This window comes from Echinops telfairi, unplaced genomic scaffold (genome assembly GCF_000313985.2).
Source record: "Echinops telfairi isolate 266 unplaced genomic scaffold, ASM31398v2 ScPeMD7_20;HRSCAF=75, whole genome shotgun sequence".
Classification (NCBI taxonomy): Eukaryota; Metazoa; Chordata; class Mammalia; order Afrosoricida; family Tenrecidae; genus Echinops; species Echinops telfairi.
In genome coordinates, this window is record NW_022103917.1 from 8,670,338 (window position 1) to 8,694,750 (window position 24,413).

General features: G+C 41.2%; 1 protein-coding gene across 1 annotated transcript in view; it reads right to left on the reverse strand.

The window, feature by feature from the left end:
* The window catches only part of ADGRG4 (adhesion G protein-coupled receptor G4), a 148,214-nt gene that overhangs the window by 32,872 nt on the left and 90,929 nt on the right, over window positions 1–24,413 (reverse strand). Inside the window, 3 exon segments of the mRNA XM_004713396.2 lie at window positions 7,568–7,671; window positions 9,505–9,547; window positions 10,744–10,863. Of these exon segments, the coding sequence (XP_004713453.2) occupies window positions 7,568–7,671; window positions 9,505–9,547; window positions 10,744–10,863 (267 nt within the window).

The following is a 24,413-nucleotide window of genomic DNA, read 5'->3' on the forward strand; positions in this document are numbered from 1 at the left end:
AAGAAAACAACAGGACCAACAGTTCCGGGGGGATAGGAGGTGGGGAGAAAGGAAGCGGTGTTAACAAACCCAGGGACAAGGGAACAACAAGTGATTTTTTGGCCCCAAAAAATCTGTCTGGGGCCTTAAAGGCTTGAAGGTAAACAAGTGGCCATCTAGCTCAGAAGTAATAAAGCCCACATGGAAGAAGCACACCAGCCTGTGTGATCACGAGTGGTTGAAGGGATCAGTTATCAAGCACCAAAGAAGAAAAAAATCATATCATTGTGAATGAGGGGGAGTGCAGATTTGGGGACCCAAGACACATCTGTGGGCAACTGGTCATCCCCTTACAGAAAAGTCGTGGGGAGGATATGAGCCAGTCAGGGTGCAGTGTAGCAACGATGAAACATACAACGTTCCTCTAGTTCCTAAATGCTTCCTCCCCCCCACCATCATGATCCCAATTCTACCTGACAAATCTGGCTAAACCAGAGGATGAACACTGATCCAGACAGGAAATGGAAAACACAGGGAATCCAAGGCAGATGATCCCTTCAGGACCAGTGGTGAGAGTGGCGATACCGGGAGGGTGAAGGGAGGGTGGGGTAGAAAGGAGGGACCGATTACATGGATCTACATATAACCTCTTCTCTGGGGGACGGACAACAGAAATGTGGGTGAAGGGAGACGTCAGACAGTGTAATATATGACAGAATAATAATTTATAAATTACCAAGGGCTCATGAGGGAGTGGGGAGTGAGGGGGGAAAATGAGGAGCTGATGCCAGGGGATTAAGCGGAGAGCAAATGTTGGGAGAATGATGAGGGCAATGAATGTACAAATGTGCTTTACACAATTGATGTATGTATGGATTGTGATAAGAGTTTTAAGAGCCCCTAATAAAATGATTTTTTTTAAAAGATGAGGCAGAAAGGGTCGGGGTATGGGTAGGATGATGCTGGGGCTAGAGGGCTAACTCTCTATTTCCTCACCAGACCTAATTACCTCTTCTATGAGGCCCCTGCCTCCAAGTGCAAGGGAGAAAGTGCTGCTCAGGATGTGCTAAGCATGAGCCCCAAAGCCCCAGGATTGGGGAGAGGATGTCTAGAAAAGTTCTAAATGGACCCAGAAACAATATGAATATACAAAGTTTAGGAACCTAACATTACCCCCATCTCCCAATTTTAAAAAATTCTGCTGTAATGAAATTCCACTAGTGTAATGTAAGGGAAATAGCAGCCCAGGGATATGCTATGATGAGACCAGGCTGTGAAGCACAGATGCAGTAGGGTGGAGCTGGATAAGGGCTGTGAAGGAGCCTAGCACAAGGCACTGCCTGGTGCACTTGGGGAAAATGTAGAGCTCAGAATCAGGGTCCCTGCAGCCAGCTGCCACCACCAACAGGCTGCCATATATAGCAGAGCTAGGGTGCTTGGGATCGTAGGTTAAATGTCGAGTCATTTTTTTCTTGATACATTTCACAGAGGGTGAGGGGGGGTGCTGTTTTTGTAACTGTGGATTCTGGGCAAGTTGGTTGTGTGTAACTTAGGACTGCCTGTACATATAATGGCTCCTAATAACAAATGCATGCAACTTTGAAATGTGCATCAAAGTACTATTATTATCATCACGGTGTTATTTTGTTAAAGGCATTTTTAGTGTATCTGGAAGTGCTTCCTTAATGTATTTTTATGCACAGAAAGGTGAACTTTATATACTATTCTAAGACAAGCATTTGACTCACTAGGATTAGATATGAACCATGAAAATGTACTGAGCACTTCAAAACACTAAAGTAGAAAAATAAAACGTCCCTTTCCTTTTAACCTTAAACAACGTTCATAAAATGACAAGACAAAATGGGCTTTAGAAATATCATAGTCCAGTAATTTCTTAACCTGAACTCCATAAAACACTTGAAATGGCATGCAGAATCATGTAAATACACAGGCAGACCTTGGAAGATCTTGTAGGTTTGGTTTCAGATCTACAAACAAAGAGAATGTCATAATACAGCGAGTCATAATTTTCTTTGTTTCCAAGTGCACATAAAAGTTAAGTTTAAAGTAGTGTGGAAACAATGGATATCCACCTGTAGAAAAATGAAACAAAATGCTTACCTTACCCCATGCACAAGAACAAAGTCAAGGTGGATCACAGACCTAGAAGTAAAACCCCAAACTATCAGGACCATCAATGAAGGAATCAGGGCAAACTTAAGCACGTTAGCTCAGGGAATACATGGGCTAACTGCACTAGGGAAGGGTGCATACACAGGTGAACCTGAAATTGACAAGTGGGATTTACCAAGGATAAAATACCCATGCGCGTCGAAAGACTTCACCGAGAGGCAACCCACCAACTGGGAGAGAGTTTTTAGCAATGACACAACAGACAAAGGGATTATTACTAAATTCTACAGTACTCTCCTAGCCTACAAAAAGAAGAAAACTGTTAAAACCCTGAGGAAATGGGCAAAAGACCTGAAAAGAAGTTTCACCAGGGAGGAGATCCGAATGGCCAGTAAACATATGAGAAAATGTTCCCGATCATTAGCCACCAGAGAAGGGCAAATTAAAACAGCCTAGGAGATACTACCTAACACCCTTGAGGCTAGCTCAAATCAGAAAAACAGAGAGCAACAATGTTGGAGAGGATGCGGTGAGATAGGAACTCTCTTACACTGTTGGTGGTGGTGTAGATACATACAGCCTCTGTGGAAAGCAATCTGGCAATATTTAAAGAAAATAGATATTGAGCTACTTTATGACCCAGCTATCCCTCTACTGGGCATATACGCAGAAGAGGTAAGAAGAAATAAACCACAGCCAGTCATCTGTGCTCCAATGTTTATTGAGGCGAATTCACAATCGCAAAGAGTTGGAAACAACTTACATTTTCATCAATATACGAGTGGATTAGAAAACTCTGGCACATACACACAATGGAGTACTACACATCACTAAAAAAGCACAGATGATCACAAGAAGCACATCATCTCATGGGAAGAGTTGGAGGAAATTATGCTAATCGAAGTTAGCTAATCACAAAAGGGCAAGTACAACATGAGTCATCTAAGGTAAGTATAATCAGCACAGTAGGTATAGAAAAAGAGCCACTTACCTCACACTATATGGGTTGAGGTACAGGTAGTTGAGTGGGGTCCATACCAAACACAAGGAGGTACATGTTATTCCAACACAAAGAAGGGGAAAGGGGGCAAGGGGGGGGGAGGGGGGAAAGGGAGACAATGGCACCGGGGGAGCAGGGCAAAAATCCACCCAGGGGGAGAGTATTGGTTATGTCTCCACAGAATTGGGTGTGTGCATGCAGACCCCCGCCATGGCACACCAAACCTTGACAGCATAACCATGCGGCGTAAAGCATGAGAAGAGTGGGCTACAGGTCTGGCCCCAATTAGAGGCCACACCCACACGGAAGCAAACCAAGAAGGAAAAAGAGAGAGGGACGGTCTAGACCTCATAAGGCCACACCAAGCCCAGAGAACGACATCCCTGCACGGAGCTGCTAAGGCACAGAGGACTGTAGGGTGACAACAGTGCAATACATGATGTCCCCTCACTGGAACACACTGTGACAGAGGACAATACTGGGGACATACGGCAGTGAGTTAGTCTGCTCTGAACATCGCACAGTGGGGCGAACCAAGAGGGAACATAACAGATCATCATCAGGAGCAAAGCCAATCCACAAAGCCCATGAAGAGTCCCCAAAATAGACTTCAGGCTAAGAGGGGCAGCTCCCAGAGCTCCCCCAGGACCAGTGGGGAGATAGTCATAAAGGTCAATGGACAGACCTGGAATTATGTTTGCTTTTTTGTTTGTTTGTTTGCTAGTGATTATTATCTTTTTTCTTTTATCTTTTTATTCAATCTTTTGTTTTCTTTTTGTTTGGTCTCGGTTATTGTCGGTTTGCCTACTTATATAAGATAGGCATGGGAAGCAAGCTTGAAAAGAAAGCAATGGACCAAGGGTTCAGGAGGGACTTGTGGGGAGAAGGAGGCAGGGGAAGGGAGCAGTGAGCAAACAGGGTAACAACTAGGGAATTAAAATCAACAATGAGGAGGATGTAGAGATCCTGGGGGTGTTGGAGCAACAGCAATCTAGCTGAGAAGAATTACTAAGAGGTGGAAGGCGAGTATGATGGTGGGGCAGGAGGAAGGTAAAAGGAAACAGGAAAAATCTAGGAAGCAAAGCTATGGATAGAGGTATAACCAAAGATGGGTACACATGTAAATACATTAATTCATAAAAATAGAGGTATCGGCCTATGTACATATATTTATATGGCAATACACTGAGGAAGTAGATGGACTTTGGGCCTCTGCTCATGCCCTCCTTCAATGAAAGAACACTTTGTTCTCTCTCACAACCTGGCATTGTGTGATGCTCACCCTCCCAACACGATTGCTGAAGACATAAGCAAATGAGGTAAAGAAAGCGGATGGTGCCTGGCTCTCAAAAGATATAGCATCTGGGGTCTTAAAGGCTTGAAGCCAAACAAATAGCCAGCTAGCAGAGAAGCAACAAGCCCACGTGGAAAAAGCACACCAGCCTGTGTGATCATGAGGTGTCGATGGACCGGGTAACAGACACCAAAAAACCCAAAACAAACAAATAAGACCCATATTTTTGAGAACAGGGGAGGTTGGAGCAGAGATGCAAAACCCATCTGTAGAAAATGGGACATCCCTTCACAGAAGGTCACAAGGAAGGGATGAGTCAACCAGGACTAAGTATAAGACCGATGGAACACACAATATTCCTCTGGTTCCTTGAAGTTTCCTCCACCTCCACCCCCACCCCCACTATCATGACCTCTTTCACTGAGGCCTAGACCAGGGCATGTGTACAGGTACAGATAAGAGATAAGAACTCACGACACACAGAATCCAGGAGCAGTAATGGGAGTAGCGATACCAGGAGGGTAGGGGAAAAGTGGGGAGAGGTGGGGAGGATGGGGGAACTGATCGCAATGATCTACACATAACTACACCCCCCACCCCCAGGGGGAAGAACAACAGAAACCATGGGGGAAGGGAGATAGCAGTTGGTGTAAGATATGAAAATAATAATAATTTATAATTTATCAAGGGGTTACAAGAGTGGGGGAGGGAAAAAAGAGGCACTAATACCAAGACTCAATAGAAAGTAAATGTTTAGAAAATAATAATGGCAACATATGTACAAATATACTTGGTAAAATTGATGTATGGATTGCTATAAGAAATATAAGAGCCCCCAAAAGAATGATCTTTTAATTTAAAAAGATCACAGTGTGATATAGGGACCCGAAGTGGGAAAATGGCACCAATAAAACTTGCTTCTCACAAGGTTGTTGCAGACTTTCACTTTGTAGAAAGTGCAAATATGTGTGAAGTACAGTAACTCGAAATACAATAAAGTGTCTTTCTGTGTGCTTTGGTCCAAGAAGAAGGCCCATATCTTTCCTTAGACCATATTAGAGATGCATAAAAGGGTAAGAAAAAGTACCCTACCCCAGTAGTTGTCAAGTAGGAACAAGAAGGAAGAAAGGACACATTTGAGGCCCATTTTGAAGGTCAATTCAAGTCACAATGTTAGGGGAACCATATTGAATGAAGGTAACAAAGCAGTGTACATTAACTCTAAAGTTTTAAGTCTGGGCATGTAAACAGTTCAAATAATTGTTAGATTAAGTACTGCAACTATTTTTTTACATCTTTCATATACTACATTTTTAACAGTAATTATTAGATTTAATTTTAATGACATTTGCTGTAACTCAACAATTCAACCTCAAATGATTTATCCTATAGAAATATTCTGTTTAAATGATGTATAAAGGTAAATGAATAGATATGGATTACAGCACAATAGAGAAGATCAGTAACAACTAATATTTCCATGTGTAGGTTGGTTAAATTTATTATGTTAAATCCAAACCACGGAAAATACTATTTTTTAAATTGTGGTATTTGCCTGAAAGATGCTCTATATGTAATTCATAATTCATTGCCTTAATTGACTCTGACTCAGTGATCTTAAAGAATAGAGTAGGTATGTCCCATAGGGTTTCTAAGGCTATAAATCTTTATGAAAACAAACTATCACATCTTTTTCCTATGTAGCTGCTGGTGAGTTCAAACTACCAACCTTTTGGTTAGAGACCAAAAACTTTAGCCCTTGTGCCATCAGAGCTCATTGTATCTATATAATATAAAGTGGGGGGAAAGCAAGTAGGAAAAACAGTGCAAATAACTTAAAATGCAATAATTTGATGCCATGTTTATAAACCAAAAATGCATACTGATATATCATAAAAATAGTTTGGAAGAATATAGGAGGGTAATATAAAAAGTATTGCTACAAAATGATAGAAACCGATATTAAACAAAAATATCAACATGTGAAGGCATTGTCTCTAAACAGACCTCCCATCTATGCCTATACACTTCTAGGGGTGGTGGGTCTTCTCCTCTAATCCTATCCCAAAGAATTCTACACTCTTACATGTATACTACATCAATCCAGTAGTTTGGGCATTCTCACAGGACTCAGGTTGTGTTCCTTTAAATGTTCTTTGAGTTTGGGGAATGAAAAAAAGTTATGAAGGGACAAGATCAAGCATGTAGAGTGGATGGGGTAAGGTATCCAAATGAAATTCTCAAAGAATGTTATGCTCAAAGAAAGAGCTGGTAGGTTATCAGAAAGGGGAGGGGGGAACCCTCAGCATCATTTTCCTGGACTTCTTCTCACCAATACCATTTTCATTGTTTTAAACCTTTTCCCTGATACACCCCATGATCATCCTGTGTCCTTAGAGAAGAATCTTTAGAATCCCAAAACACAGTCACATTAACCTTCTGAGCTGACCCCTTGATTTGGAATGCAACTAGCCCATCAGGTGCCCTCAGACGCCACTATTTTGATTGGACCTTTTTGTCTAAGGCATCCTAAGGAGACTGAGATAAGTGTATTACTGAGAAAACCTGTCTGCAGCTACCCACTGACAGCAGAGACATGTGTGAACACGTTTTGTGTGGAATTAACCAGAGCGTGTATGAGCTGCAACCCTAGAAGCCATCGTTTTTGACAAACATTTGTACATATCAGGCTGCTAACAATGGTGACCTCTTGAGAGGGAAGTTACAGGGGACCTTTTTTCTTTTGTGGTCATGTCTGGATTTTGAGGAGTCGGCATTCATTTTATAAAGAGAAAACTATATTTGTCTGAGTATGCTCTATTTTGGGTTTAAAGGTGGGGTGGCTCGTTTCTACTTACATATCACTTTTTCATAATTCATGTCACACATACATTACTAGCAATAGTTGAATTAACAAGGATCTTGGATGGAATAAAAGTAAAGTGCTCAGCTGCTAAGCAAACCTAAAGGTTGGTGGTTTGAATCCACCAGCATCTCCACAGGAGACAGATGCAGTGATTGTATCCCATAGACATTTCAGTCTAGGAAAGCCTACAAGAGAGTTGTACTTTTGTTACGTGGGGTCCCTAGGAATCAGGATCGAGTCACGGCACAGAACAGTGAAACTTTGCTGAAGGAAAGGCTAAGGAGTAACTCACCATTAAGACTCCAAAATGAGTGAGATGGTCACACTGACAAATTGTATAATTTACATTTGTTTCATTGACTTTACAGCCTGATGAATTCCATCCACCTAGGCCATCTGCAGGAGACAGAAAGGAATTTCACAGCAATTTTGTTTTCTAGGAAAAGTTACAAAAGACATTTTTTATCATACGATCTCTTTGAACGTGTATTATAATTGGTATTATTTGTTAAGACAGAAAGATAAAAGGATAAGTGAACACTGAAATGAAATGAAATCGATTAAGGTAACTTCATTTGGTGGGCCCTTCATAAATGGTATGCTTTGGGCTCTCACTTTCCATGTTCTTCTTGTACAGTTTAGAAGAAACTCTAATCATAAACAACAATCTTGTCATCGTGCTGGTGTGACAGAGTAAGAACTTTTTGAAGGGCATGAAGTTGATTCTTGGGGATACTCTGTGTAGCTGAAATAGACAGCTAAACAAACTATTCGATCCAGAAATCAAATGGTCTCGAATGTTTTCCACTCAAGCCAGATCCCGCTCTGGAGATGCTTTGGGCCATCTAGAGCAGGGCTCCTCAAACTTTTTAAACAGGGGGCCAGTTCACTGTCCCTCAGACCTGTTGCAGGGTTGGACTACAGTTTGTTGTTTTTTAAAAAAAAACTATGAACAAAATCCTTTGCACACTGCACATATCTTATTTTGAAGTAAAAAAACAAACGGGGCAAAAACACCCGGCTGGCCGGATAAAAAATGTCCTTGGCGGGCTGCATGTAGTCCGCGGGCCATAGTTTGAGGACGCCTGATCTAGAGCCTCTGTTCTTATTGACCCCTGGCTAGTTTCTCACTCCAGAGCATAATCAGTTATACCACCAAGCTCTCAAATTTTCAGGTTCAAGTTCCAAAGCAGAATCTACAAGTTGGCACTATCCTAGAACAAGCATCCAAGTGTGATCACAATGTGTCCATCTAGGATAGCTCCATAGATTCCAGAGGTGCTGGATCCACTGGGTGGGGATGGAAGAGGAAAGGGTAACCTAGGGGGAGCCTAGCAATGGGCATTAATGAAGACACAGATCAAATTATGGTGGCTGTGGGGGAGCTAAGTTCATCTCTTTGCAGGACTCCTATCTTGGGAGGCTTGGAGAGGCTGAGAAGGATAGTGCTATTTCTGTCATAGGAAAAAAGTAATATTCCTATGTCTAAGAGAGTAAGATGAGAAGAAATGTTGCCCTTCCTCTCAGGGTTCCAAAGATACCGAAAAGGGAAGGTTCTCAGGCAGAGTTTCTACAGGCAAAGAGCTCTTCACATAGCCACCGCTGGCATTCCTGAGAGCATTGGTTATATGTTGGAATTCTATGCATTTTGGCAACATTCTTGGAGAACCGCTGGAGGTGGCAAGCCTGAGTAAACCATTCAGAAATCACCATCTCCAACCCCTTTTCTTACTGTCCCCAAAGACGCATACATTATTCAACCAGGAAATCTCACTGCATTTATGAAGAGATAACGATATCAGGGCCCAGAAAGGGCAAATGGCCTGTGCCCCAAATCACAAAATGTAGAAGTGAAGGAAAAGGTGGTAGGTATTGCAAATTCCAGGGGAAACCCAGAGAAGGAGCCAGGTGTTCATTCCTCAACTTGCTCCAAACATCTTGAGGTTACTCTGCATTGAGCCTTCCCATGTTTTCCTTCAAAGTTTGCATATCTCTGAGTATCATGTGATTTTTATACTCTCCCAAATAAGTCTCTTATCGAAAAGGAACCTATTTTAAAAATACTTATGTCTTAATTACGTATAAAACTCACAGCATAGATCTTGGTCAATGAGAGGATTTGATAAGATAATAGCTTAAGTATAATTCCGTTCTTTTCAATCGCCAAATAGAAAAATGGTCACAGTCTCTCACTGAGAGCCAAAGACAAGACTTACTAAAAGTACTTACTGTTTTTGCCAAAATCCCAAAAGGCACAGTGAAACTGACCATGCTGGAAAAAGACAAATTAGAGGTAAAACACTTTTCCTTGCAACAGTTTCCACACAGTGACAAATACAATTGTTTTTAGCCTAGTATTCTTTCAAAGAGTAACTGTACATACACAGGATCTATTTGTAAATTTATTTTAAGAATAACTCATCTAACACTAGGTTTACATGTGCAAAAACATTATGTCCCTGCAGGATGATCTGCTATGTATTCTTTAAAATATGTGGTAGTATTGACATTTTTTATCCCTTCTGGTGCAGGGGCCTGGGGAGTGGGGGGTGGTGTTGGTCAAGGTAGGAGTGTTGCATATAAGCGAGTTCCTTGTAGAGTTTTTTTGGATTAGGGAAAATTGAGATCAAGTGCTATGGACATGAGGTTGCTAGGTTATGCTGACTACTCCTTCAGACTACTGAGAATGCCTGAAGCTTCACCATCTACAATCTCCAGGGAACTGAAGGCAGAGAGAAGTTGGTTAGTTGGGATAATCAGAGAGCTGTGGGCTCAGCCCAAAATGAAAAATCTTACCCAGACCACGTTTCACTTGATATATATGTTTAATTCCCTTTCTCTGTCCCTTCTCATTTTTTTTAACTCTCATTCTTCCTTCTTTTCTTCCCTTCTAGAATCAAGACCAGTGAAAATTACACTGTACCATATGGTCTTTTAGATTAGAAATGAAGGAAGCTATTAAGACTTCACACTGGACACATATTAACACCAAAGAATGGAAAAGCAATTCATTCTTCTACTCAGGCTAAATTTAATCATTTACAAAGCTATGCCTTATGTTATGTCAGGTGGCTCTGGTTTCAGTCCCTTGGTGATAATTACTGCACATTTTAATGCTCTTCATGGAAATTAAAGACTATAAATGTTCAATTATTTTGAATGAAGTTGTTTGCCTCACTCAAAGTTCAATGGGATTAAACATCATTTAGTATGATGCGACAACCAAAATACCAACCTTCCCTAAGTCTCTTCCATGCCAATCTGTCACAATGCTAGAATATCCACCATTAATTATCCATTTAGGAGAAGGCATATTTCTCCAGTTACCACACACCTCTGCTACCCAGAATGGGACAGTTTTCATTAAGTCTTGAAATTGCATTTGTTAACTAGCCATTTATTTTTGACAGGAGAATCCTGAAGGGTTTCTGAGGCCTTTTTATTCTGAGATGAAAATGGATATGTTACCCGATTTCCTTCAATGTGCTGCAGAGTGATAACCACTGGGTCAGCCAAGTTTTGAATGGACATATCTGAAATGCTGGCACTCACAACGTATGTGCTTAATGCTGTAGTGAAGTTTTTGGTCTGTAAATGAAACAAAGAATAGTTCAGGTCCTAGATTTCTAATTTCTCACATGTTAATATTCCATTTAGAATTTCACAGCATTAGGTACTCAATTCACTGTCATCAAATCAGTTCTGACTCATCGTGGCACTAGGGGGCAGAGTAGAACTACCCTTTTGAGTTTCTGAGGTTGTAAATACTTACAGTAGCAGAAAGCCACATAGCAGCTGGGAGTTTGAACTGCTAACCTTGCACTCAGCAGCACAACTTGTTACCCACTATGCTACCAGGGATCCTTGTCTTAGGTATAAGAATGTGGAAACTAAAATCACAAGTTAAGGATGAAGTTTGAAAGGTCATTTAGCCCATCACTGTCTTCATACAAGGTCTCAATTAAACACAATGTACTATTCTCTAATGAGTCACTATACCCTGATATCTTTATCTGTTAGGGAGCCTTGCATATAAAGAACCTTGATCCATCATATCTTCACCATAAACCTGTTCTATGCACACTGGATATGGAAGCCAGTTGATCAATATCCTGTATGGTACAAGTCCTGAGGATAATCATCTCCTCTCTTACAAACATGCGTTCTGAGGCCAGATAATAATTCTTGTGCACCTTAATGTGCCTACCTGTTCAGTATACCAAAACAACTACAATTCACTGCCATTCAGTGGATTGCGACTCACAGCAACCCTATACAACAGGGTAGAACTGCCCCGGTGGGTTTCTGAGACTTTCACTCTTTACAGGCGCAGAAAGTCACCTCTTTCTCCCATGAAGAAGCTGGTAGGTTCAAACTGCTGACCTTGTGATTAGCAACCCAAGGCATAACTCACTATGGCAGCAGTGTTTATTCTACTAAATACTTTCCTTACATACACTGTTTAGTCCTTACAGAAACTATACAGGACATGCCGCTAGAAAATGCAGGGCAAGGATGCTTAGTAGATTCTCGTTTAAAAGAAGTGTGCAGCAGTGTTCAATTCCAAAGCATCAGGTAGAAGGAGTCCCTTAACATACATTTGCATAATAATGAATCCCATGCTAAGGAATGCCAGAAGATAGCTACAGTGACTGGAAGCTTTAAACATAAAAAAGACCCTCTGGAGCAAATCTGAGTTTCTAACTAAGCAGAGACCTAGGGCCAGGGAGCCAATTTAATTTAATCCAATTCTAGCTGGCCAGGGGGAAAATAAACAAAAACCTATGAGCTATTAGGGCATCAGTAGTCTAGATAGGAAAATAAGCCCAGCTTCCCTCTGAGTGATTCTACACACAGCTGGGAAGATCCTGCCTGTTCTGGGGCCCTACACAGGGATGAGGGAACACCCGGCCCCACGCTACCTCTGCTGTAGTGCTACATACAGCACAAAGCAGGTATACCAGTGAACTCCAGCACTCAGTATCGCTGTGGGACCCACCACCTGGCCTCTGCTGTGATCTCGCCTTCGAGGATAATCCCACCCAGCATCTGTGTGACCCTACACCAAGTGGGCACACCATCCTGCTACCTTGAGGCAGAGTTGGAACTCCTCCACCACACGGTCAGGCGAACAATCCTCAGTTATCCTCTACTTACCACTCTATTTCTTCTCTCTTTATTCTCTCACTCTTTTACCTTTCCCACTGCAGTAGGTTTCAACTGCCCTAGTTTTGTTTTGCTTTTTCTTTCTTTTTCCTTCTTTTTCCTATTCTTTCTCTCTCTTTCCTATCATACGACACTGCTGGCTTCTAGGCCACTACCCATCGCCTAGGGCAACTCAACATAAATAGCAAGGGAAACTCTAGTCTACACTCTGTGAGAGTGCTGCACACCACACGAGGCAGCTGTGACAGCCCTCTACAGTGCTCCGCGCGGCTGAGGAAAACTCCATTGGGCCTCTAAGGTGAGCTTGCCAACTATAGCAATTCCACCAAGCACTACTGGGTCCCTGCACTAAAAGGGCACACCAAACTGCCATTTTTGAGCAGGGTTTAAACCACTCCAGCCCCACACTGAGGCAATCAGGGATCAGCTATCTCTTTATTCTTTTTTTTCCTTCTATCTTTCTTCTCTCTTTACCATTACAGTCAATCTTAGTGAGCACAGCTGTGTTTTTTCCACTTCTTTCTCTTTCTTTCTTCTAATCTCCTCTCTTTCTGCTTTTCTGTTTCATTACTCTCCTCTCTCTCTCTCTCTCTTTCCTTACACATGGCACTGGTTTCCAGCCCCCTACCCTCTAGCTAGGGTAACTCTGCCCATCCAATGGGGAGAGCTACAGCCTGCACTCTGTGACAGTGCTGCACACGGCAAAAGGCAGTGCTACACATGCCACTGCATGGGGATCAGCTATCTCTTTATTTTTTTTCTCTTCTTCCTTTTGTTCCTTTCATTTGTTTTTCTTTCACTTTTACCCTCTTTTTCCATCTCTTCTCAGTTTCCTGCCACGGTCTCAGCAGATTCAGTTTTCCTTTTTTATTGTTTTCTTTTTTTGACTGCTTTTACTTTTAGCTTGTCTTTGAATGTTTTGTGGGTGGGAGTTAATTTGCTTTGTCTTTCTGCACCTTCTTATTTTTCTCCTTTCTCTCTTTTTGCTCTGTTCTCTCTCCTTTCTCTCTTTTTCTTCTCTTCACCCTCTTTCCTTTCACAAGCCACTATTGGCCTCCAGGCCGCTCCGCTCTGCCTAGGGCAACGCTGAAGGCCCAGTTTGGGGAGCTCCCAATTGCATTTGTTGGCTACACACGCAGCCGGGGAAATAACGCCAGTCCTCCTCCATACCCCAAGAAGCTGGGGGTTGTCCCTTTCAAATGGCTTGGGGAACTCCAGCCTAATCCCAAAGCCCCGACAAGTGACTGGGGGAACTCCTGCCCACCACCGGTAGTGCGCCACGCTACCACAGGAAAATCCGCCCAACCTCCATGACAATCTCTCTGACTGGGTAATTCTTCATGCCAGCTACAGTGCTCTACACCAAGGAGGGTACACCCACACACACTCCGTGGCACTCCAGTTGAAGAGGGTAACACCACATGCCACCCGAGATGCTCCAAACATTGTGAGGAAAAACCACTACAGCTTACTTAGAGATGATCCAGTGAAATGCCACACTCGTGGTCCCACAGCCACCCGACCAGCATCCCATAAGAGGACTATCCAACTCACATTTCAAATAATGGAATACTAATCGACTAGGGTAAGAGTGAAACCACAGAAAGATACAGCGGTAGCGCCACTCCCCAGTGTAGCTACATGCAGGTAGTTGCTAGAAGCAATCATATAAGTCCCCCAAGAGAGGGTACCGTGCTCTTCAACTCTGGACAATGGCTCCAGGCTCCTAGAAAACAACACATAAACAGCAACCAGTCCCAACAGCCTCAAGTAAAAAGCAGGAGAAACAGAAGACAATGAGGTAAAATGTTACAAAGCTAACGATGTGCATAGAAGAAGCAGATAATGACCTGCCATACAAAGAAATTTTCAGAATGTTGCTTAGAGTAATACAGGATATGAGGGAATAAATACAGAAAAAGGATGAAATGATAGAGGAGATAAAGGCAATGCACCAAAGGGAAATACAAGACTTAAAGGATGAAATAACAAAATCCAGTGGCAAACTGACAGACTTTGCCAACAGACTTGAGGAGGCAGAGAATCACACCAGTAAACTAGAGGATAACCAAGCACACCTGAACAAATGGGAAAAACAGTCAAATAAGACAGAGCAGCTGAAGAAAACTTGAGAGTCATGTCTGATGCTATGAATAGGAACGGTACTAGAATAATTGGACTATCAGAACAAGACACAACACAGAAGTAAACAGTGAAAATAGCGAGGGAATTCTCAGAGGAAAACTTCCCCATCCTAATAAATGAAAATCAGGCAAACATTCAGGAGACTGAAAGAACGCCAGCCAGACTGAATCCCAAAAAGAAGTCACCAAGACACATAATAGTCAAATTATCCAACTATGAGGAAAAGTAGAAGATCATAAAAGTATCTAGGGAAAGGCAAATAGTCATGTATAAAGGTACCCAAATAAGAGTATGTTCAGACCTATCAGTGGACACAATGAAGAAGAGGAGGGAATGGAGTAACATATTCTAAAAACTGAAGGAAAATAACGCAAACCCAAGAATACTATAGCTGGCCAAATTATATATTAAGATAGATTGAGAAGTAAGAGTCTTCCCAGACAAGAAAAAACTCAAAGAATACATAAAAAGAAACCCAGCCCTACAAAAGATCCTGGCCGGTCCAGTATGGGCAGAAGATCAATACTCACTGAGTGCAAATAAGAGACCATCACATAGCAAAACTCCACCAGAGGGCAACAAAGAGAAAACAGCCCCCAAGGTAGCTTTGGCTCAATAGTGGAGAGAAGGCAAGAATGAACCACACACACATAACACAAATGGATAAGATAGTTAGGTAGGAAAACACCCAACACAAAAGGTATATGATGACATCACAGAGTCCACAGATGGATGTAATAACACAGAATATCAATGACCTGAAATCAAGTATAAAAAGGCAGAGGCTAACAGACTGCCTCAGAAAACATAACCCATTGATCTGCTGCCTACATGAGACACATCTCAAGCTTGCAGACAAAAACAGGTTGAGAATTAAAGGCTGGAGAAAAATATACCAAGAAAACAGCAATGCAAAAAAAGCAGGGGTTGCAATCTTAATATCTGACAAAATTTATCTCAAGGTACAGACCATAACAAGAGATAAGGAGGGGCACTATATAATGATCAAGGAAACAGTAGACCAATATCCAGCGAGCATAATAAATATATACGTGCCCAATGAAACCTGTGAAATTTGTAAATCAAACATTCCAAAAGATGAGAAAAGAAGTCACAGGCTCAATAATTATGGTAGGTAACTTTAATACAGCACTCTGAAAAAGACAGATCACTGGGAACGAAACTCAACTAGGAGGCTACAGATCTAAATAGCACAGATAGGACAACTTGGCATTATTGATAATTTCAGAGCTTTCCACCCAAATGAAAATTGATTCATATTCTTTTCAAGTCCACATGGCACATACTCGAAGATATACCACATGCTAGGACACAAGTAAATTCAACTTGAGTAAATTCAAGCACATAAAGATTATAAAGACGTCTCACTGTGCCATAAGGCTGGAAATCAACAGAAGAATGGTAAAGAAAAAAAGGGCAGGCAATTGGAGGAGGAATAATTCTGTATTGAAAGAGGAGTGGGTATTAGCCCAGATCGGAGATGAAATCAAGAAGTTTTAGAAACCAATGAAAATGAAAATACAATGTACCAAAACTTTTGGGATACTGCAAAGGCATTTATCAGAGGAAGGCAGATAGCAATAAATGCACACATGAAAAAAGAGGAGAGATTCTTGGTTGATATTCTGACACAAAACTTACAACAATTAGAGCAGAGGCAATAGAACAATCTTACTAATAGCAAAAGGTTAGAGATAATAAAAATCAGAGCAGAGATACAGGAGATGGAAAACAAGAAAACTATGGGAAAAATTAATGCCGCTAAAAGTTGGGTTTTTGAAAGGGCTAACAAAATTGATAGACCGCTGGCAAACTTAGCCAAAGAAAGGAAGGAGCAAACGTCAATTGCAAGAATGAGGGAAGAAACAGGGGACATTACAATGGACTCTGATGAAATCACAAAGATAATTACACAGTACTATGAAGACCTGTACCCTAACGAATTCAAGAATTTGGAAGACATGGACAAATACGTGGAAACACAGTCCCTCCCTAGACTATCCCAGATGGATGTCAAGAACCTCAACAGACCCATAGCAATGGAAGAAACAGACAAGGTAACTAAGGGATTAACAACAAAAAAGTCCCCTGGGCCAGATGGCTTCACAGGAGAATTCTACCAAGCATTCAGGGAAGAACTGACACCAATCCTACACAAACTCATCCAGAACACAGAAAAAGATGGAAAACTCCAAAATTCTTTCTATGAAGCTATTATAACTCTGATATAGCGGGCAAGGATCCCACAAGAATTGAGTACAGACCAATATCCCTAATGAGCATCAAAGCAAAAAATCCTTAACAAAATACTAGGCAATAGAATACAAGAACATAAAAAAATAATTCACCGTGACCAAGTGGGATTCATACTAAGGATGCAGGTATGGTTCAACATACAAAAGACCATTAGTATTATTGGCCCCATTGGCAGGAAAAATGATAAGAACAACATGATAAGATTGATAAATGTGGAAAAAGCATCTGACAATATCCAACACGCATTCCTGTTTACGACCCTCAAAAGATAGGAATAGAACGAAAATTCTTCAATATTATACAAGCTATATTTGAAAAACCAACAGCCAGCGTGGTAATCAATGGAGAAAAGACTAAAACAATTCCACTGAAAAAGGGGACCAGACAAGGATGCCCCTTGTCTCCACTCCCATTTAACATCATACTGGAGGTCCTAGCTAACAACATCAGACAAAGAAAAGACACCCAAGGTATTCATCTGGGGAAGGAAGAGGCGAAATTTCATTATTCACAGACAATACGATAATATACATCGAAAATCCTGTAAACTCCACAAGCAGAGTGTTTGAAGCAATAGAGGAGTATGGCAGAGTGACAGGATAAAAGATCAACAAACAGAAGTCTACTGGTCTGCTATACACATCAGACAAGGTCACAGAAGAGGCAATTAAAAAGGTAGTATCCTTTATGAAAGCCAAGCACAAATTGAAATAACTAGGGATAAACCTGACTAAAAAAAGGGAAAGATTTGCACAAGTAAAATTATAGAATACTATTACAAGAAATCAAGAATGACCATTAAAAATGGAAGCATATCCCATGCTCGTGGATTGGAAGATTCAGTATAATAAAGATGTTAGTTCTGCCCAAGGCACTATATAAATTTAATGCTATACTGACACGAATACCACCATCCATCTTCAAAGAACTGGAAAAACTTCATATGGGAGGGAAGAAGCTCAGAAATAGCAGAGAACTTCTCAAGCAGAAGGACAAAGTGAGAGGGCTTGCTTTACCTGACATTAGCACGTATTATATGCCCACAGTAATCAAAACAGTGTGATAATGGTATAACGACAGATATTCAGACCAATGGAAAAAAGCTGAAGACCCAGAAATAAAAACATCAGCATACAGGCAACTGATTTTTGATAAAGGCCGAAAAAATTATCAAATGGGAAGCAGATGCCCTCTTCAATAAATGGTGCTGGAAAAAAATGCATATCTACCTGCAGAAAAATGAAGCAAGACCCTTACCTCACTCCATGCAAAGAATAAACACAAGGTGGATCACAGACCTTGAGGTAAAACCCCAAACAATTAGGGTCATTAATGAGGGAATTGGGACAAACCTGATAACCTTGGCATAGGGAATACATAGACTATCAGAAATAGAGAAGGATACAAATACAGAGGAGTCACAGATCGACAAGTGAGATATACTAAAAATATATCACCCGTGCATATCAAAATAATTCACCAAGAGAGTATTAAGAGAGCCCCCGGCTAGGAAAAACATCTTTAGCAATGACACATCAAAGGCGTTATTACTAAAATCTACAATACTCTGAAAGTTTACAATAAGAGAAAAATGAACTGCCCACTGAGGAGGTGGGCAAAGGACCTGAAAAGAAGTTTCACAGGCGCAGAAATCCGAATGGCCAATAAGCATATGAGAAAAATCTTCCCATAAGAAAATCTTTCCATTAGCCATAAAAGAAATGCAAATTAAAACAACTATGAGATACTACCTAACACCCTCAAAAATAGCCCAATGGACAACAGAAATATGGGTGAAGGGAGACGTAGGATAGTGTATGATATGACAAAATAATAATAATAATTTATAAATTATGAAGGGTTAATGAGGGAGGCTGGAGCAGGAATGGAGGGGGAAAATGAGCTGATATCAAGGGCTCAAGTAGAAAGCAAATGTTTTGATACTGATGATGGCAACAAATGTACAAATGTGCTTGACACAATGAATGGATATACGGATTGTGATAAAAATTGTACAAACCCCCAATAAAATGATTAAAAAAGAAAAACGTATTTCCAATGGAAAAAATGAAAATAGATCAGGTATTAAAACTCCAAGTTAGTAAGATAGGAAATTAAAGGTAAAATTAATTCAGAGGGAAAATCCAAAAATATTTTTGTTGTCACTTTTTAAAGTTTTGTATTATATTGTTTTGATTTGTATCAGCAGAGACTTCTAGAAATAACTGTTTAAACCATCAGACTCCAGATGGATGGATTTCAGCTGTAGCATTCTAAAGATAGGAAGATTTCTGTTAAATTAAATTGTCTTATGTCAAAATTACAGAATTGAATGGCTGACTCATTTCAAAGTCCTTCCAAAAAAAATCAGAAAGTAACAAGTGTTGGAGGGGCTGTGGTGAGATAGGAACTCTCATCCACTGCTGGTGGACCTGTAGGTATGTACAGCCACTATGGAAATCGATTTTGCAATTTCTAAAATAGATGGAAATTGAGCTATCATATGACCCAGCCATCCCCATACTAAGTATATACCCAGAAGAGGCAAGAAACAAACCATGTCCAGACATCTGTGCTCCAATGTTCATCGCGGCACAGTTCACAATTGCAAAGAGTTGGAAACAACCTAAATTGCCATCAACAGACGAATGGACTAAACAACTGTGGTACATACATACAATGGAGTATTATGCATTGCTAAAAGACATCAATAAATGCATGAAGCACATGGCCGCATGGGAAGAACTGGAGAAAATTATGTGAAGTGAAGTTTGCCAAGCACAAAAGGACAAGTACAACATGAGTCCGCTGAGGTAAACTTTTAAAAAAATGCAAAGGGGGCACAGGGAAAAAGCTACTGTATACAAACATTCCTGGGCTGACGTCCAGGTAGTATGGCATGGGTCAGACCAAATCCAGGGGTGCATATGGTAGCCAACTAAAAAGGAGGGGGGAGGAGAAGAAATGTGTATCAAGGAAACAGGGGGGCACTAACCCACCCAAGGGGAGGGTATTGTTTATATTTCCACAGGGAATGAGGGTCCAGACTTCAACCCGGTGTTCTGGGATGTGAATGCAGTGTGCCGTGATGGAGCAGGGAGCCATTGGAGGGGTGTGAGGGCCCGGCCCCAATTCCAACTACATGAACAGCTGCCCCTCCCCCCAGAAGAATTTACTTTAGAGGACAGCACTGAAGCTACAGCTCGGGGAGAGGGACATGTCTGATCAGAATACATGGGAGCAAATGAAGGGTGAGGAAGAGAGAGTGGAGCGCATCCTGGCCGACCAAGCCTGGAGGACGATATCCCCACTCAGAGCAGCCAATGCAAAGAGTGGACCACATGGCTAGCCCCACTATGAGATACGACGTCCCTTGCTGACCCATGGCCCTATGGGGGACAACACTGGAGACACAGTGTAGGGACTAGCCTGGTCTGGCCCCACCACACCAAGGCAAAACACTAAGGTTGTGCAGTAGAACAGTGGGGGAAGCCAAGCAGAGAGGTCCTGAGGGAGTGCCAAGGATAGACTATGGGGTCAGGGTGCGGCACCCCATTGGGCTCTACTGGAGAACACTCCTAGAGGTCAACAAACAGACCTTTGAACTATTTGAAGATTTTTCTTTTTTTTACTTTTATTTTTATTTTTTACTTAATTCATTCATTTTTTTTCACTGTTTTTTTGTTGTTGTTATAGTTTTGTTTTGCTATGTCTGTTTTTTGTGTGCATATTATCATCTCTGCAGGTCTATCTAGATAAGATAGGCTAGATGAACGGTCTGGAGGAGAAAACAACAATGGGACCGATGGTTCTGGGAGGACATGGGAGAGGAGGAGGTGGGGGAAAGGAGGTGGTGTTGATCAACTCAGGGACAAGGGAATAACAAGTGATCCAAAATCAGTGGCAAGGAGGATGTAAGAGGCCTGGTAGGGATTGACCAAGGGCAATGTAACCGAGAGAAATTACTGAAACCCAAATGAAGGCTGAGCGTGGTAGTGGGACAAGAGGAAAGTAAAAGGAAATAGAGGAAAGAACTAGGAGGCAAAGGGCATTTATAGAGGTCTAAATACAGGCATGTACATATGTAAATATATTTATATATGATGATGGGGAAGTAGGTCTGCGTGCATATATTTATAGGTTTAGTATAAAGGTAGCAGAGGGACATTGGGCCTCCACTCAATTACTCCCTCAATGCAAAAACACTCTTGTTCTATTAAGCTGACATTCCATGATGCTCACCTTCCTGACATGATCGCTTAAGACAAATGTGTGGATAGTAAATATGGTGAAGACAGCTGATGTTGGCTTGCTATAAAAAGATATAGAGTCTGGGGTCCTAAAGGCTTGATGGTAAGCAAGCGGCCATCTAGCTCATAAGCAACAAAGCCCACATGGAAGAATCACACCAGTGTGTGTGATGAGGTGTCGAAGGGATCAGGTATCAGGCATCAAAGAACAAAATATTCTATCATTGTGAATGAGGGGGAGTTCAGATTGGGGTCCCAAAACCCATCTGTAGGCAGCTGGACATCCCTTTATGGTAGGGTCGTGGGGAGGAGAAGAGTCAGTCATGCTGCAGTGTAGCAAGGATGAAACATACAACTTTCCTCTAGTTCTTAAATGCTTCCTCCATCCCACTATCATGATCCCAATTCTACCTTACACATCCGGCTAGACTAGAGGATGTACACTGGTACAGATAGGAACCGGAAACACAGATAATCCCTACAGGACCAGTTGTGAGAGTGGCAATACTGGGAGGGTGGCGGGAAGATCGGGTAGAAAGGGGGGACCGATTATAGGGATCTACGTATAACCTCCTCCCTGGGGGATGGACAACAAAAAAGTGGGTGACGGGAGACATCAGAGAGTGTAAGACATGACAAAATAATAATTTATAAATTATCAAGGGTTCATGAGGAAGGGAGGAGCATGGAGGGAGGGGAAAATAAGAGGCGCTGATACCAAGGGCTCAAGCAGAAAGCATATGTTTTGAGAATGATGAGGGCAACAAATGTACAAATGTGCCTGACAAACAATGAATGTATATATGGATTGTGATAAGAGTTGTACGAGCCCCCAATAAAATGATAAGAAAAGGAAGTGAGCTAGAGTGTGCTCCATAAGAGATCAGCTATGGGGACATGAGGGAGAGGAGGTAAATCCTCTGGGGGACTTGTCAAGAGAGCGAAGAGTTGAACCCAGATAATGTCCCTGGGAATGTTGACCAGGGCACTTGTAGAGGACTTCGTGCCCTCATATTTCTGAAGGATCAGTGCCAAATCCCACCTGAGTCCTGCAACCACTGAAAACTAAAGAATTGTGAATGCCACCTGGGACTTCACTAGAAGTCACCCACTTCCTGTTTCTGACCCGTTCTCTTCATCCAAAGTCAGCCCTACGTCTCAGCTCTCCCATCCACGTGGAATTACCCTGGGGAATGTTGAGAACAATATGTAGGGGAAAGGGCCTTGGCTACAAGTCAAGGGACCGAGTACTAGTCTGAGCTCTCTTATACCTCAAAGTTCCCTTGAGGATCAGAAGATAGCAAGGACCTACCTTCCCCAATTTGTCCAACAGGAATAGTTTTCTGTAGTGGAAAGGCTAAAGGAGGAGGAACACACAATGACCCTGGACTTAATTAGCCTCGTCTCTGGCTTTAATACAATTACCTACAAAATCTACCACTTGTCTGTCAGTTTGTTGTACTGTGGTGGCTTGTGTGCTGCTATGATGCTGGAAACTATGTCAATGTTATTTCAAATACCAGCTGGGTCACCCAAAGTGAACAGGTTTGGGCAGAGCTTCCAGACTTATGAACAGACTACAAAGAAGAAACAATCTGTCCACTTCAAAGGAATTAGTCACTGAAAACTTTCTCTATAGAAGCAGTGAAACATTGTAAGACAGCGAAAACCACATAAATAGAGACATAACATTGTCGAGATAGTGCCAGAAGGTGATCCCCTCAGGTCTGAAAACACTCAAAATATGATTGAGGAAGAGCTGACTTTTAAAGTAGAGTCCATCATAATAATATGGATGAGTAAAGCCCTCCCAGACCTTAATTTGCTGATGGGTCATGAGTTAAAATGAGAAGAAACAGCTGAAAAGATTTATTAATATTTGGAATGTAGAATGTACTAAATATGAATCTTGGAAACCAGGAAGATGTAAAAAAGACACAGAACTTAGAAAGACTGATGTCCTAGGCATTAATGAGCTGCAATGGACTGCTATTGACCATTTTGAATCAGGGAGCCATACAGTTTACTATACAGGGAATGATAGATTCAAGAAGATTGCATCATATTCATTGTCAAAAAGGACATTTCAAGATATATCATATAGTACAATGCTATCTGTGACAGCTATCCACATACAAGGAAATTCTATCAATACTATTATCATTCAAATTTGTCGATCAAACATTAAAGCTAGAAATTGAAGAATTTTACCAACTTTTTCAGTCTGAAATTGAATAAACATGCAGTCAAGATGCATTGATAATTGTCAGCAATTGTAATGTATAAGCTGGAAACCACAAATAAGGAACAGAAGTTGGAAAATATGTCATTGGTTAATAGAAATGATGCTGGAGAATGCATGATATAATTTTGCATGACCAATGACTTCTTCATTGCAAATACCATTTTATCAACAACACAAAAGGTAGGTTTCTTCAGATGGAATACACAGAAATAAAACGGACTACATCTATGGCAAGAGAAGATGGAAAAGTTCAATATCAGCAGCTAAATCAAAGCCAGGGGGCAACTGTGGAACAGACCTTCAACTGCTCATATGTAAATTCAGGTTGAAGCTGAAGAAAACTTTTCAAAATTCACAATAGACAAAATAAGACCTTGAGTACATCCCACCTGAATTTTTAAAATATTTTGAGAACAGAGTTGACACATTGAAAAATAATGACAGAAAATCTGATGAGCTGTGGAATGACTTCAAGAGCATCATACCTGAAGAAAGCAAAAAGTCACTAAAAAGATGGAAAGAAAGAAAATACAAAGGGGATGTCAGAAGAGAGTCTAAAACTTGCTCTTAATCATATGGAAGAAATGATGAAGTCAAAGAGCTAAATAGAACATTTCAAAAGATAGCTTGAGAAAACAAAGTGAAGTAGTATCACGCAAGGTGCAAAGACCTAGAGTTAGAAAACTAAAAAGGAAGAACATGTTCAGCATATCCTAAACTGAAAAATCTCAAGTTGCAATATTGAAGGATTCTATGGGGAAAATATTGAATTATATAGGAAGTATCAAGACTATGAAAAGAATACAGAGTCACTGTACCAAAAAGAATTAGTGGACATTCAACCATTTCAAGGGGTAGCATAAGAGAGCAAGAACTGATGGTACTGAAAGAAGTTCAAGCTGAACTGAAGGCATTAACCAAAAACAAGGTTCTAGGAAATGATGGGGATGTTAAAATGATTCAACCAGCTGACACACTGGAAGCAATCACGCCTTTATACCAAGAACTTTGGAAGACCTGGCCATCTGACTGGAAGAGATCCTTCTTTGCACTCA